General features: G+C 35.1%; 1 protein-coding gene across 1 annotated transcript in view; it reads right to left on the bottom strand.

Annotated features, from left to right (window-relative positions):
- The window catches only part of CNTNAP2 (contactin associated protein 2), a gene marked incomplete at both ends in the record, with an annotated part of 1,134,939 nt that overhangs the window by 389,357 nt on the left and 731,966 nt on the right, over positions 1-13,616 (bottom strand). The window contains one exon of the mRNA XM_082753539.1: positions 4,525-4,631. Coding sequence (XP_082609665.1) covers positions 4,525-4,631 — 107 coding nt within the window. The remainder of the gene's footprint in view (positions 1-4,524; positions 4,632-13,616) is intronic.

Consider the following 13,616-nt stretch of genomic DNA (forward strand, 5'->3'; position numbering starts at 1 on the left):
AATTAGGAGAAGACAAATATAGTTAAATTATTTTTATAGGTTCTGCTAGATTTTTCCTAAATCCTTTATTGTGTTTCTTTCATATGTAGAGTTAAGTGAAAACATGCTGCACATTAAAAATCTGAGAGAAAGAAGTTTGAATAATTACTATTTGTGCTGATATGCATTTGTAAATTTATACCATTTTGTTTTAAGAAAGCACCTTAGAGCCTAAAGCTGTATGTATAGTTTGTGCAAGGTGCAGCAGAGTGATGTTATCTGAACAACACAATGGAGATGAGAAGCAATGAAGAAAATAAGCTCCTATTCTCAATGGCTCCAGGAACCACTTACCAATAGACTCTTGAAAAACGTGTCTCTAAGAAATGTGCATGGCAGGGCAGCCTTCAGTAGGCTATAAAGGTTAGTCAGAGATTAAAATTTAGCTCATACAATAAAGCTGATAAGGATTATGCTTAATGTTAATTATAATCTTAATAATTTTTAAAACAATTTTAAACCCTTTAACACCTGTAAATAATGATTTTTAAGTATTAAAAAAATCTCAAAAAATTTAATGCTTAAGTATTAATTTACCTTTCTGTTTTATCTAATGATAAAGTTGGTTTTATAGCTTGGTATTTGCAAGGCCACAGTATTCCCCTGGGCACTGAGAATGTTATGAAAAAACCAATATGGCAGATTTCTAGGGTGTTTCCTATGCAATGAAATACACAACTTTCCAATATTATTGGTTAATTCACCATTAAGCTTTTGGGACTCTACAGGGTCTGGCTGGGATGGAGTTTACTTTCCATGCAGCAGCCCATACAATGCTGTGCTCTGCACTTGTAGCTAGAACAGCACTGTAATCACACCAGTTTTGTGTCTACTGCTGAGCAGTGCTGGCACAGCACCAGGACTCCCTCCAAACCCCACACAGTCAGGAGGCCGGGGGTGAGCAAGAGACAGGGAGGGACCATCACCAGGGCAGCTGACCTAAACCGATCAAAGGGATATTCCATACCATATGATGTCACACTGAGCAATAAAAGGTGGGAAAGGGGAAGGAGAAGGAGGGTCTCCTGTTATGAAGATATCTGCCCTCCCAAACAGCTGCTGCACATATTGAGGCCCTGCTTCCCAGGACACGGAAGAACATTGCTTGTTGATGGGAAGTAGAGATTTTTTTTCTTCCTTCTGCTTTTCTGTGGTCTTTGTTTGATTTTATCTTTTTCTCTTTAATTAAATTATCCTTATCTCAACCCATACGCCTCCCCTCAAAATTGTTAATTTCAAATAAATCTGAAATAACTATTTCTGTTTTGTAGTTTACACTGTTCTCATCTCCAGAATACATACTTCACCTCTCTGAACTAACTATTGTTTTCACTATCATGCTATAAATATATTATGACCAGACCTACGTGAAACAAGGCCATTTTGATTCACAAGGGTTTCATGCAAACATTTTTCTCTGTTTCACTTCAAGGACATCATCTCTTGATTTTGTCTGAGTTTCAACTTCAAAAGAAACCTAACACACTAATCTGAAATTCAGTCAAGGCTGTAAAGCTTTGCCTTGTTTCAGGTCAAAAGCTTAGGAAAGTGTTGAAATTCCCTGACCAAAGCAAAATTCACTGACAAAAGCCTTCGGTAACACAGAACTTGTTCCTTTAAGTTCAGCAAAACTCAAACTCATGAAAATCATAAGTTACAGAGCTAAGATACACACTAGTATAGCCTTGACTCTAGCCTCTTTAAGAAATGCCCTGTTACATCACCAGCACAAACATTGTAAACACTGAGAAAAACATTTTACAGTAGAACACAAAACCACTTGCTTTGTAACAATCTTATATTTAAGATAAATGATACTGAAAGTGCCTGTATTTAAACAATTTTCTTCTCCATAGAATCACGACATCTGCTAAACTTTATAGCCTTTTCATACAACTCATAATCCTGTTTAAAATTGCTTCCAGTTATTTTTATATTACACCAGTTATCATTCCAACTTTGTTCCTCCTCCAGCATCTCTTTTGTACTATTGTCACAAACATCAGAAATTTCATAAGGAGCTGAAAGGTAGCACACCAAGCGTGTTCAAGTACATATTCACACTGCAGAAGTAGGAAAGGACAGATGGGGTCAGTATCACTGCAGCAGAGTTGAAGCCCCATACCTTAGGACAGGATAACCACAACCTTTAGCAAGTTTCAATAGATCCCCTCTTTATTTGCAGAGACAATTAATACTGTAAACAGAGTTGTAACATCTTGTAAATCCTGGTAAGTATTGCCTGCTCAGTAAAGGCAGAGGTAAGGTTATCTCAGCTTATACCTCAACACTAATTTTTGATTTTCACCAATTTTGGAACCATTCAATTCCAGACTCCAGAACAGCACAAGACCTCACACATTCTCACAGAACATCCACTGAGTAAATAACTTTCTGCTCAACATTTTTTTAAATAGTAAAAAAAAAAAAAAAAAAAAAAAAAAAAAGACTTCTAAAATTGTAGCACTGATAAAAACTTCTCTTTTTTAAGATAAAAATTAATCAAAACAAAAGCTTAGGCATCTATGTTAGAAAGTTCATCTGAATTAAAATGTAAATTTCTAAACAATATTTCTAAACATCTCTAAATGACCTGGACACCGTAATCCCATATACTTATCCTATATCACATAACTCATCCTATAGTTAAAAACAGAACAGTAGACTCCAAATCCCCCTTTCAATACTGCAGTCCAGCAGTGCCTTTTACTTGCCTTATTGCATTGTTCATCCATAACAGGCAGGTGAAAATCCTGTTAAGAGAACTGTTTACACATCATTGGTTTATTAGTCCTTTCCTTTTTAGTGACTGATTTAAGAAAAGTTACGTCACCTATGTGTCCTTGTTGCTTCTCTTTGGGACTCAAGAAGGAAAGCTAGACTATGTTAGATTATATCTTAAGTCATCTACACACTCACAAAGGAGTGAAGAGACAATGGCAGAAGGAAGAGCCCAAATAATACCTTGCCAGTCTATTCACGGTCCAGGCATCAGTAACTGGGGAGACTGGGACCCAGGAACAGCTACTAGGCAGACTGTCTGAGCCAAGCCACTGATCAGCCAAAAAAGGGAAAGGGATAAGGACACTGGTGCAGTACTTCTGTAAATGTTTTGCATATTATCTGTGCAGCCAGCCATGTACTTGCATGTGCATGATGTGCCTGCTGGGAATGCATGCAGCTGCAGGAATCTTGCCTCTGTCAGGCTTTTGGATCCTGCACAACACATTTTCCTCTGACAAATTATACATATTTTCTGAGGCTTGCTAGAAAAAATGTACTTAATTAACTGAGCTTCCATCCCTGCATTTCTCCAGTTAAACACCTTCATAGCATATCATATGGACAGGAAGCATATTTTTCTAGGTGTCTATACTAGAGCAGAAAAAGTTCTAAAAATATTATACTTTAAAAAAAAAATTACTTTTCCTTTGTTTCACCAAAATCCTACTTCATTCTAAATTCTGTGTCTCCTTTCTTAAGAGAAGAGGTAAGCACTGCTATGCACACCCACTCGGTGGAAAAAGGGCTGCCCATGAAATTTCTTACACACACATTGGTGCTTCATATATTTCCCATTAATAAACACTCATTTGCCACTTAACTCTCAGTTTTACTAGCATAGTAGCCATACCATGAAGGACTTGATTAATACATATGTATATTCAGACTATGAATTGTCACCATTTTTCTCATTGTCATTTTGATTATGAATTCAATAATACTGCAATTGCATTTGTAACATTTTATATAGTTGTAATTAGATTATATTAATTTATATCTACATAAAACCCAACTTCAAATTTAACTTTTCAACTGTTCAATCTTTATTATCTCCTCAATATTAAGAGACAGTTTGCTAAAGAAAGAGGAAAAAAGGAAGGACTTGATATATTTTCTGCATTTTCCAGATATTTTAAAATACACTTTGTAGATAAAAACCCTGTTTTTAGTGTATGATGGAAGGAACAGAAGACACATGGGAGGCTCTGCATACACACTTCAGAATCTGTAAAAAGAGCAGCTGTATATTTTTGTCATTTTTCTTTGCTTTAATATTGAAGGATAGGTGGAGCTCATAGGAAATATTTTTATTTGCAAGACAAAAGAATAATTTAAATATAGAATGGTCACAAATCAGTATGTAAACAAAGCCTCAGGATTAGCAACCTGAACCAATATTTCTCTAGCAGTGGTCAGCAGCTCTCCCCAAAAGCTGAGGGCACATTCACTGTGTCCATTTCAAAGTGTAGAGTGCAATCACTGACAATGTACTTGGTCAATGTGCTTTGGATCCTTGCGTGATACAGAAAAATACTATATAAATACAGCCCTACATAGAAAAGGCAGAGCCTGCTTAAATCAACTTTTTCTTAAAAAGGTTGATAATCTTTAGCAAGCAGATAAGATGACAAACTTTATATCTCAAAAGACACCAGGGTCTTCCATACTCAATTATGATTTTGAAATTGCAAGACGGCTTACAGTTATGACAAGTGGCGCCACTGTATCCAGTTCCATCGCAAGTGCACTTGAAGCTGTCCCACGTCTGGGTGCATTTGCCACCATGTTCACAGTGATTGGGCACGCACCTGTCAGGATGAGATGCAAAGATAGAGAGAAAACTAAATGAGTGTCAAGATTTACATGCAGCTAAATTCAGAGCTGCCCAAGCAGTATATCATGTCCTTGCTTAGCAATTAATCCTTGTTATTTCTTTCAGAGTAACATAATTTGTATCCAAAAACAAAGTTGCACAATTAATTATCAGGCTCTGATGAAGCCCCTTTACAAACAGGAAAAAAAGGGGGAATAAAAGTGGAGTGTTTTCACTTAATAAATTAGGGTTCTAAACTAAGTATGACTGGTACTTAGCTGTCAAAAACAAGAAGAATATCACAAGCCACGCTGCTTTCTGCTATGCAGGTGGTGTCATGCCTCATGGACTCCAGTCCTGTGACTGAAAGTAAAAGAAAGAATGCCAGTGAGTTGCTATTTATCCTTCTGTTGTCAGCAATGGGATAAAGTGAAGGCAGGTTGCTGGCTAGGACGGAAATTACTAATGTTGCATTATTAAAACAAACAAGGTGGTATAGGCTGCATTATAAAAAATTCAATAGGTTTTTCTTTATAGGGATTTGTGGCAAACGTTGCTGTTTTATCCTACCCATCTGTTTTTCTTCTCCAGCTATGCTGTTGCTGGGGAGTGGGAGGAATGCAGAAGAAGTGGGATGCCAGATATTCTATGTCATAGCAGAACATATATTTATCTTTTCAAATATTATCTAAATGTAATTTCAGAGACATGAGTTTGACCTCAGATAGTTAAAAAAAAAAAAAAAAAAAAAAAGGAGTTACCATGTATTTTCACCTTTGAAACAATTAAATCTCTTTTCTTTGAGACATCTGTGCAATATAATTTCAAAGACTTTTTCTCCTTTATTAAATTGGCTAGAGTCAGACTCAGTATAGGTTCTGCATTTTTTAAAAATCAAGAAATTAAGGAGTTTTGCTTTCATGTTGAGTTAGCCAAATCTATTTTATGAACTGTATTTTTCATGAAAACATTGGAAATAAAAGTTAGGAAACTGCTCATTAGACAAACAAAAAAAAGTTTCAGAAATGCATTACAAATTAAGGATGTTTGTCTTTAGGATCTGCAGTTCATCATATTCATCATGTTAACAACACATTATTAAATAACATCCAAGGACAGCTTTTCCTTCCTTACGTAGCAATTTAAGGAGACTCAAAGTATCTAGTGCACGCTCTGTAAGCTTAGAGTTTCCTGTCTCCTCAAGTTCCACTTGATAGCATTGATATGCAGGACAGCTACCAAAAAGAACCTACATGACAATATGCATTTGAGACTTGGATGTTGCGTATTCATCCTTATAAAGGATTGTTGGCTTTATGCATGCCAGAAGTACTTCAGAACACACACCACCATGGCTTATGTCCTATATCAGCCTGTGGTATTCAAGGCTAGCCATTTATTCTTTTTCAAAAAAAATCAGAATCTACTAGTTTTGTTAAAAAATAGCACTTAAAGAAATGCTCATCTGAAGTAAGAAACAAAGCAATTTAAAATTTTGCTTTCATATTAAAATACAATAAACCTACCTGAGACAGTTATCACAGTTCAATAAATTATGTTTTCTACAAGGTTTAAGTGAATTCAGTTTTGTAACTGTGGTAGTCTAAATGCACAGATAGAGTTGATTACTGTAATTCAGCTAGTAAGTGATAGCTTCAAGTTGTGCTCTCAACACTACAGAACAGCAGCACATAATGGCACATTTCTAAACATCCAAATCACTAAACATTTCCATGAATTCATAGCTGGTGGGTACATGAGTAGGGAAAACAGAGACCAGTGACACTTCAAAAATAATCTTATTGAACTTTTATTGAAAGATATAAACAACTAGAAAAGTTCCTAAATTTGAATATAGTTTCTTGATTTTTTCCAGTCTTTCAAAATAACTGCTTTCAATCTATTTTCTTCTTCATTTACATTTTTAACACATTACTTCAAAAGTTATTTTTTTTCCAGTGACCATACTAAACATTTTTCTATGTGAATTTGGCCAGCTATTTATACAAAATCTCACATATAATGCCAGTGAACTGTTTCACTTTTTAGTGCTATATAACTTACATTTATTGTAGCATAGCTAGTAAAAATACTCCATTATTGACTACAGCAGTGAGGTAAATGAATTAATATAGTGATATATGAAAAAGATATTTCTCTATCATTCAGTGGAGCATATCAGAACATAAAAACAGATCTTCAGCAAACTTCCCAATGCTAATTTTATACTTCCTCTATGATGGTTGACCTAGCCTCATCTGTATCCATTTATTTATTTATTATTTTTATTTGCTTTTCCCATAAACTAAACATAATGTAGTTAAAAATAAAAAAGTGATATAATATCAGTGCTACCTAACTGTAACTTTGAATGATTTCCTTAACCCCCAATTTTCTGCTAGCTTGTTTTATCAGACAGAACTATAAAATTTCTTTTCTATTAAGTACATTAACAAACTGACATATTGTGATCTGCCACCTATCTGTCCTTCCCCATTGTAGTGGAGTTAGTGGAAGAAATTTTAGGGAACCAGAACATAAAACCTACAAAAAATGTAAGAAAAAAGAAATTTGTATTTAAAAAAGAAAATTATTTGAGTATATTTATTCATGTAGTATATTTACCTTTTGCTTAACGTTCAGCATATACTCTGAAAAACTAATCCAAGCCATATGTACAGTTCATTAATATAAAAAAATATATTTCTAGACAATTCCATTCTTTCTTTTAGGAATAAGGCTATGCTTACATGAAAAATTTACTTCAAAACCACACTTCTGTCCTTAACCAGGCTCTGAAGTTAGAAGCAAGCACAGCACAGAGAACCTGAAATTCCTAGTCAATGGGATCTGTCGCTTCCTAGTATGGACAACTGTATTTTAAGTACTGACACTTATAAAGCCTTACCAACTACATTTTGAGAACTTTCTTGCTCTCAGGGTCCTTCTGGAAGGCAGGTCTAGAATTTCTTTCTTTCACGCATGGTATAATTTTACTTAATTTCCATCCAAAAATCTGTCCATAAAGAATATACAGATGCTATTTTGTTTGTGATGGGATTTATTTATTTATTGGTAACATTGGCCTGTCTTAAAAAGCTTTTATTCCTCTTTGAGATGTACTATTGATGACTTAGTGTAGAGAGCAATAGTTCATTCAGTCCATACTTTTATGAAGACAAGTCTCCTGTTGGAAAATAGATTTTCTAGTTATCTTCTTTGTAGTCACCCCCTCCCCTGCACTTGTGATCATATTGGTATTCTGGAGGTCTTACCAATGTTTTGTGGTTTCAGTGTTGATTAATATTTTCATATCTCTGTTGAAAATACTTTGCTTGAGATACAGCATTTTCCTGAATACATCAAAATGGTGGCATAAATTCACCCTAAGATTGCTCAGTATAGTAACTCTCTTCAGTACGTTCCCATCCTTCTCTTCACAGTCATCTCCAACCAACAAACCCCAGCTTTACACAGAGATTCTTGTTATCATTCTCAACAGCATTATTCTGCACTATTAACTTTCATGGTGCCATCCAAATCTTTGGTTATTTTTCTAGGCTGAATCTGTATCATCAGCAAATTTCAATAGTATATTCCTAATTTTGAGCAAAGGTCAAAGCATTAAACAGGATCCCCTCTGGCACTGATCTCTGAGCAACTCTAATCTCTCAGCCAGCTGCTAACTCTTCAGTATAACCCATAAGGCAATTCCATTTGCCAGCTCACAACTCACTTTGCAATTCCTCATTCAAACCTCATCTTCCTTGGTTCACGTAATAATTTTCATCATTATAGCGTATCAAATATTTTATTGGCATTTGACACACTGGATCTATTGTGTTTTTCCTGTCTGAGAAAGAAGTACTGCACTTCATCAGAAGAGAATATCAGGTTAATCCTGAACAATAAACTGTTGATAGACGTGTGCTGCATTTTACTTCACTTTTTATTTATTTACTTCTAGGTATTTAATTATTCTTTCCTTCATTTCTTCAAAAGCTTAAAGTCAGATTTATAGCTATATAGTGATTTGGATCTCTTTCCATTTTTTAAATGTCACAAGGTTAACTGTCACCTAATAATATAAAAACAAGCTTCTCCCCACCCGCTACCCTCCCAGGCTGCAATACAACATGTCAAAATTATGAAACAGATATTTATTATCTAATTAGGTTTTGTGCATTCTTGGTGCCTACTTACTCTGATATTCTAATTACTATTCCTTCATTTCTGTTATTTGATTCACTAGCACCTCAGTAATAACCAGTATAAATTGTTACCTTCCTTTATGCTTCAGTAGGAAACAAATTTAAACCTACAGATGGCAACTCTGACCTTCCAAGCAGGACAGGGAAAACTATGTTACACTTTTCTTCTGTCTGTCCATATATACTTTCCACAAGAAATGCAAATGGTATGTCTGTGTCCTGAAGCTTTTGCATTTTCTCAGAGATGCTATATACAAATATCTAGTACACCACTTAGCTCCTCAACCATAAGAAGAAAAACTGGGAACAAGATGCTCATGTAGTTTGTAAACACCATTTTACCCCAAAATAAATCCAAACTTTTTTGGTGCAACCAAGAACAAATACTGGGACTGAAGAACCATCGCAAACCTTACTATTCTTCACATGTAGATGTTTCCTTCCCCCATTAACCCCCCTTCCTTTCCTTTCCTGTTTCCTTTCCTGTTTCCCCTTCCTAGAAACTCTAAGATAAGTGCAGAATACGTACAGCTTGTGCATATACATAAATTAAATGTAAACACATTCTTTCTATAAAGTAGGAACAACCAAAACAAGAAATACCACCGAGACAAAACGTTCAACTGCCAAGTTACTCCTCTACCTGAGCGGAGGAAAGGAAGGAGTTCTCAACACAGCGGCAATATCTGGTACATATTGCCTACTACAGTACTGAAAAAAGCTCCAAAAATGCAGTGATAATGACAGCATAAGAACTTCCGTAGTGGAGGACAAAATGTTAGAAGCTCTTTGCAATTAAAGATAACAAAAGGAAACTGTGTTAAGTTATTCCCAACATGAATTTTAATCTTTTCTTTCTCATCATCAAATCCCTAACTAATCTTGCTCCTGTTCAGACCCCATCTCTCATGTCTGTGTGCCCTTCTCTTTCTCCCACATTGTTTTTGTTACGTTCTTTTGTTCATGCCTCTGCCTCAGAACCAACCAACTCATCAGTATGTTTCAAATAGTCTTACGGTATTTTTCCACTAATTGGCCTTTTTATAGCCTTCAAACAGCTCTTTAAAACCCATATCACCATTTATTGGATAGTTTCTTACCTAGATCCTTCAAAATGCATAATGCTATCCTTGTTGAGCATGATTTTCCATCATTATATGCATTGTATAAACATTCACATCCACACAAAGACTAGAAAAGCGTGTTTAAAATTTAACCCCTTTTTCTTCTACCAGCTTACCTGTCTGCTCAAGAAAACAACGAGAGATTAGGTCTATAAAACAATGTTCAAGGAAAACACTTTCATAATTCTTTCAAGGTGGCAGTCTCAATCACCAAATTTAAGTAGCTTACTTAAAAGACAAACTGTAAAATATTTCTTGTGATTCTATTACTAGTTAAGTGTTTGTACATTTGCACTAAGTACCTTGTTAACAAGCAATAGAGTACTTTCCACTAGGCACATTACAAGGAGTACTAAACAATAAGATAATCAAATTAAGGACACATTATTATTAGAGTCTTATTGAATCAAGGTCAGACTAAAACTACCTCTTTCAGACAGAGCCTCTGACTTTCAGAGTGCTCTAAATAAAACAAAAATACCTGATCTGACCTTTAGGAATTTATCACTTCCTACAACATAGCAAGCATTCAATGTGACTTTGGGATCTTCAGAAAAAGGATTTGCATCTTATATGCAAGGCAGCACAAAAGGCAGATGGGAGTGACTGTAAAATTCATTCTGGTTCACAGTAATTCACAAACTAGTTTCATTTGCTACTGTCTTCTAATTGTGCACAGATGCATATAATTAACAATGGCAGAGGTAAACAATCCCTTCTGAACCGAAAAGGACCTATTCTTTTTTGTTATTTAGTGTAATACAAGGATTTCATATTTCTTTGGTGGATATTATCAAATTTGTTCTGACATCAAAACAAAATGCCTGGCAATTTTAAAGACTGTGATTTACAAAGAGCAAATCAATATTAAAATATTCAGTGACATTTGGTTAAGCAAAGTTCCTTTAGGGCATATTACTAGAAAAGGCTGCCAAAGTTTTTCACAGTGTTATCTCCAGACCAATAAGGTGCTATTCTAAGCTGTTTGCATTAAAATGATTAAAGAAGGACTAACATGTAAAGAAAAATTTAGCATTTAACTCATTTGAATTAAAGAATACTCTTAGATTTATGCAGTTTTAGTGCATGTACTATCATATAGATACTTCCATTTTTTTTCCCTACTACTTTTAATTTCCAGATCACTTCAGAAATTAACTTCTTAAAATGAAACCATGCTGGTCTGCTTTAGCAATCTCAGGAACTGGATAACCCATATTCCTGCATTGTTGCAGAAAAAAATCCTGTTCTTGTTATGTGTAACCTAGGATCTAGAATAGTCATGGCCAAATATCTACTTCTGCACAACCCAAACTGTTGCTACCATGGTGGAAGCAAAGCAGGGGAGGGTAAATCTACTGGAGCTACTAACAGAAGAGGTAATTTCCCAGCTGCAGTACCCTTCCTGTCAATTCTTAGCAATTGCTTCATGTTAACAAAAGCAGAACAGCTCTGTGTGGAGCTGTGGCAGGAAAAACAAAACAAAACAAAACAAAAAAAAACAAACAAAACAAACAAACAAAACAAACAAAAAAAACACAAACAAACAAACAAAAAAAAGGAAATGGTCTATTGAGCAGCACCTGCTATTCTCTGTCTCCTCTGCTACAGAGGGAATAAAAGATAAATTGGTCAACAGGTCAGAATAAAAAGAATAAAGTCTTATGAAAGGCCAGTTACTAAATACGATGTATTGAAAACTGGTTTTTATTTAACTTTTTATCTATCTATTTATTTATTTATTTTTACTACCCTGTGAAAATCTTTTCCTGCTTTGTAGCTAGGTTAAGGATTTTTAGGGCATTAGAGAGCAACTGCATACCATTTTATTTATTTATTTATTTATTTATTTATTTATGGACTGGTGTATTTGAATTTCTTATTTAGACAATTTTATAGAAGAAGTGGAAGCTAGTCATTAACCTAAGCCAATATGGCACAATTCTCTTTGGGATAGCAGATACATTAAGCACTCAGAATCCTTAGAATAATCTCTTGTTTTTTACTGATTACTGTTCTGAAGAAATCTTCAAGCCTTCTTAAGTATTAACGTGATCAAAATTTGACTGGATTTGACTTTGTATTCATGTAACCATCTCTCTTATATGATTTCAAATACATGAGGAAGAACATACAGGACTTGAGAACAAACCATAACACTGACTTTGTGATGTCTTATTGATTATTATTTCTGCACTGTACAGCTTGAATCAAACACTACTCCTGAGATTTTATGACATCAACTTCACTTTATAATCCATATTAAGCATTTGCAGAAAGTTTTTTCTTTAGAAGATGATAATTATCATCAAATCAGAGAATAATAGAATAGCTTGTTTTGGAAGGGACCTTAAAATCACCTACTTCTAACCCCCCTGCCATGGGTCCCTACCCATGTCACCCACTAGATCAGGTGGCCCAGGACCCCTTCCTACCTGGCCTTGATCACCTCCAGGGATGGGGCAACCACAACTTCTCTGGGCAAACTGTTCCAGTGTCTCACCACACTCAGTGGATTCACCATCCCTGGGGGTGTTTAAGGAAAGGTTGGATATGGTGCTTAGGGACATGGTTTAGTGGGTGATATTGGTGGTAGGAGGATGGTTAGACTAGATGATCTGGAGGTCTTTTCCAACTTTAATGATTCTGCAATTATGTGATATTACTGCCAGGAATCTGGCCACTTTCTTCACTTTCATTTACAATCTCAAAGTTTCACTGGAATATTAATTACTTTGGAGATAAAGCTAGGATAATTACTGATGTCTTCACGGGAACTATGTTCTCGTATTAACATGTAGATCATAAATTGTTAATTCTAGTGAATGATTCTAATAACAATATGAACTGAAGAATTTGTCCTGTGAGTGGCACAGAAAATGCTTTCTGCCTAAACACTGAAGGATTTTCCCCTTCAAAACAAAAACACAGTCTTAGCAGTAAAGCAAAACACAAAGTCTATGCAATTAAATGAATATGAAATGGCAGTTAATGTTTCTGTGACATTTACTAATGACAACTGGTATAAATGCCAGGTTCCTTATTAAATCCCTAGCAGAAAATGTAAGTCAAGGACGTTAATTTCTCCTGTCTTTGAGAGACACTCAAATTTTCCTTTATACATTGGTAGAGCAAAAAGAAACCTACTAAGACTTTTAGTTATCCCAATGTACCATAAGGGAACGGCTGAGCATGCTTTTCATGCTGTGCATTCCCACAGACTCCTGGTTTGCTAAACGTTGGTAAGGAAGCATAGATTAAGTTCTCTGAGTCACGAGTTGAAATTTGACTTAGATCTACCATGAATAAATCAGATGTAGATGACATTTACAGATGGTTTATTTATTTCACATGGAATGTTCCCCCTGAGCTGATCCATACACCCACAAAACTCAATGATGAATATAAATCATCCATTAGTGATGAAGTAAAACGCATATTTAGTTGTAACTCTCTTCATGCACATATCTTATCTTCTTAGTTTTCAAGATTTTTGTATCAGAAAAAGGATGTTAATTTATATTTGCCTGGGGTTTATCACAGTGGCTTTTTCCCCCTCTTTTCATTGCAGTTATCAGGCACAACAACAATAATAAGCAGTGACACAGAAATGATCTACACTTCACTATTCTCCAGATCATCATT

This window comes from Aythya marila (assembly GCF_965140915.1).
Source record: "Aythya marila genome assembly, chromosome: 2".
Lineage (NCBI taxonomy): Eukaryota > Metazoa > Chordata > Aves > Anseriformes > Anatidae > Aythya > Aythya marila.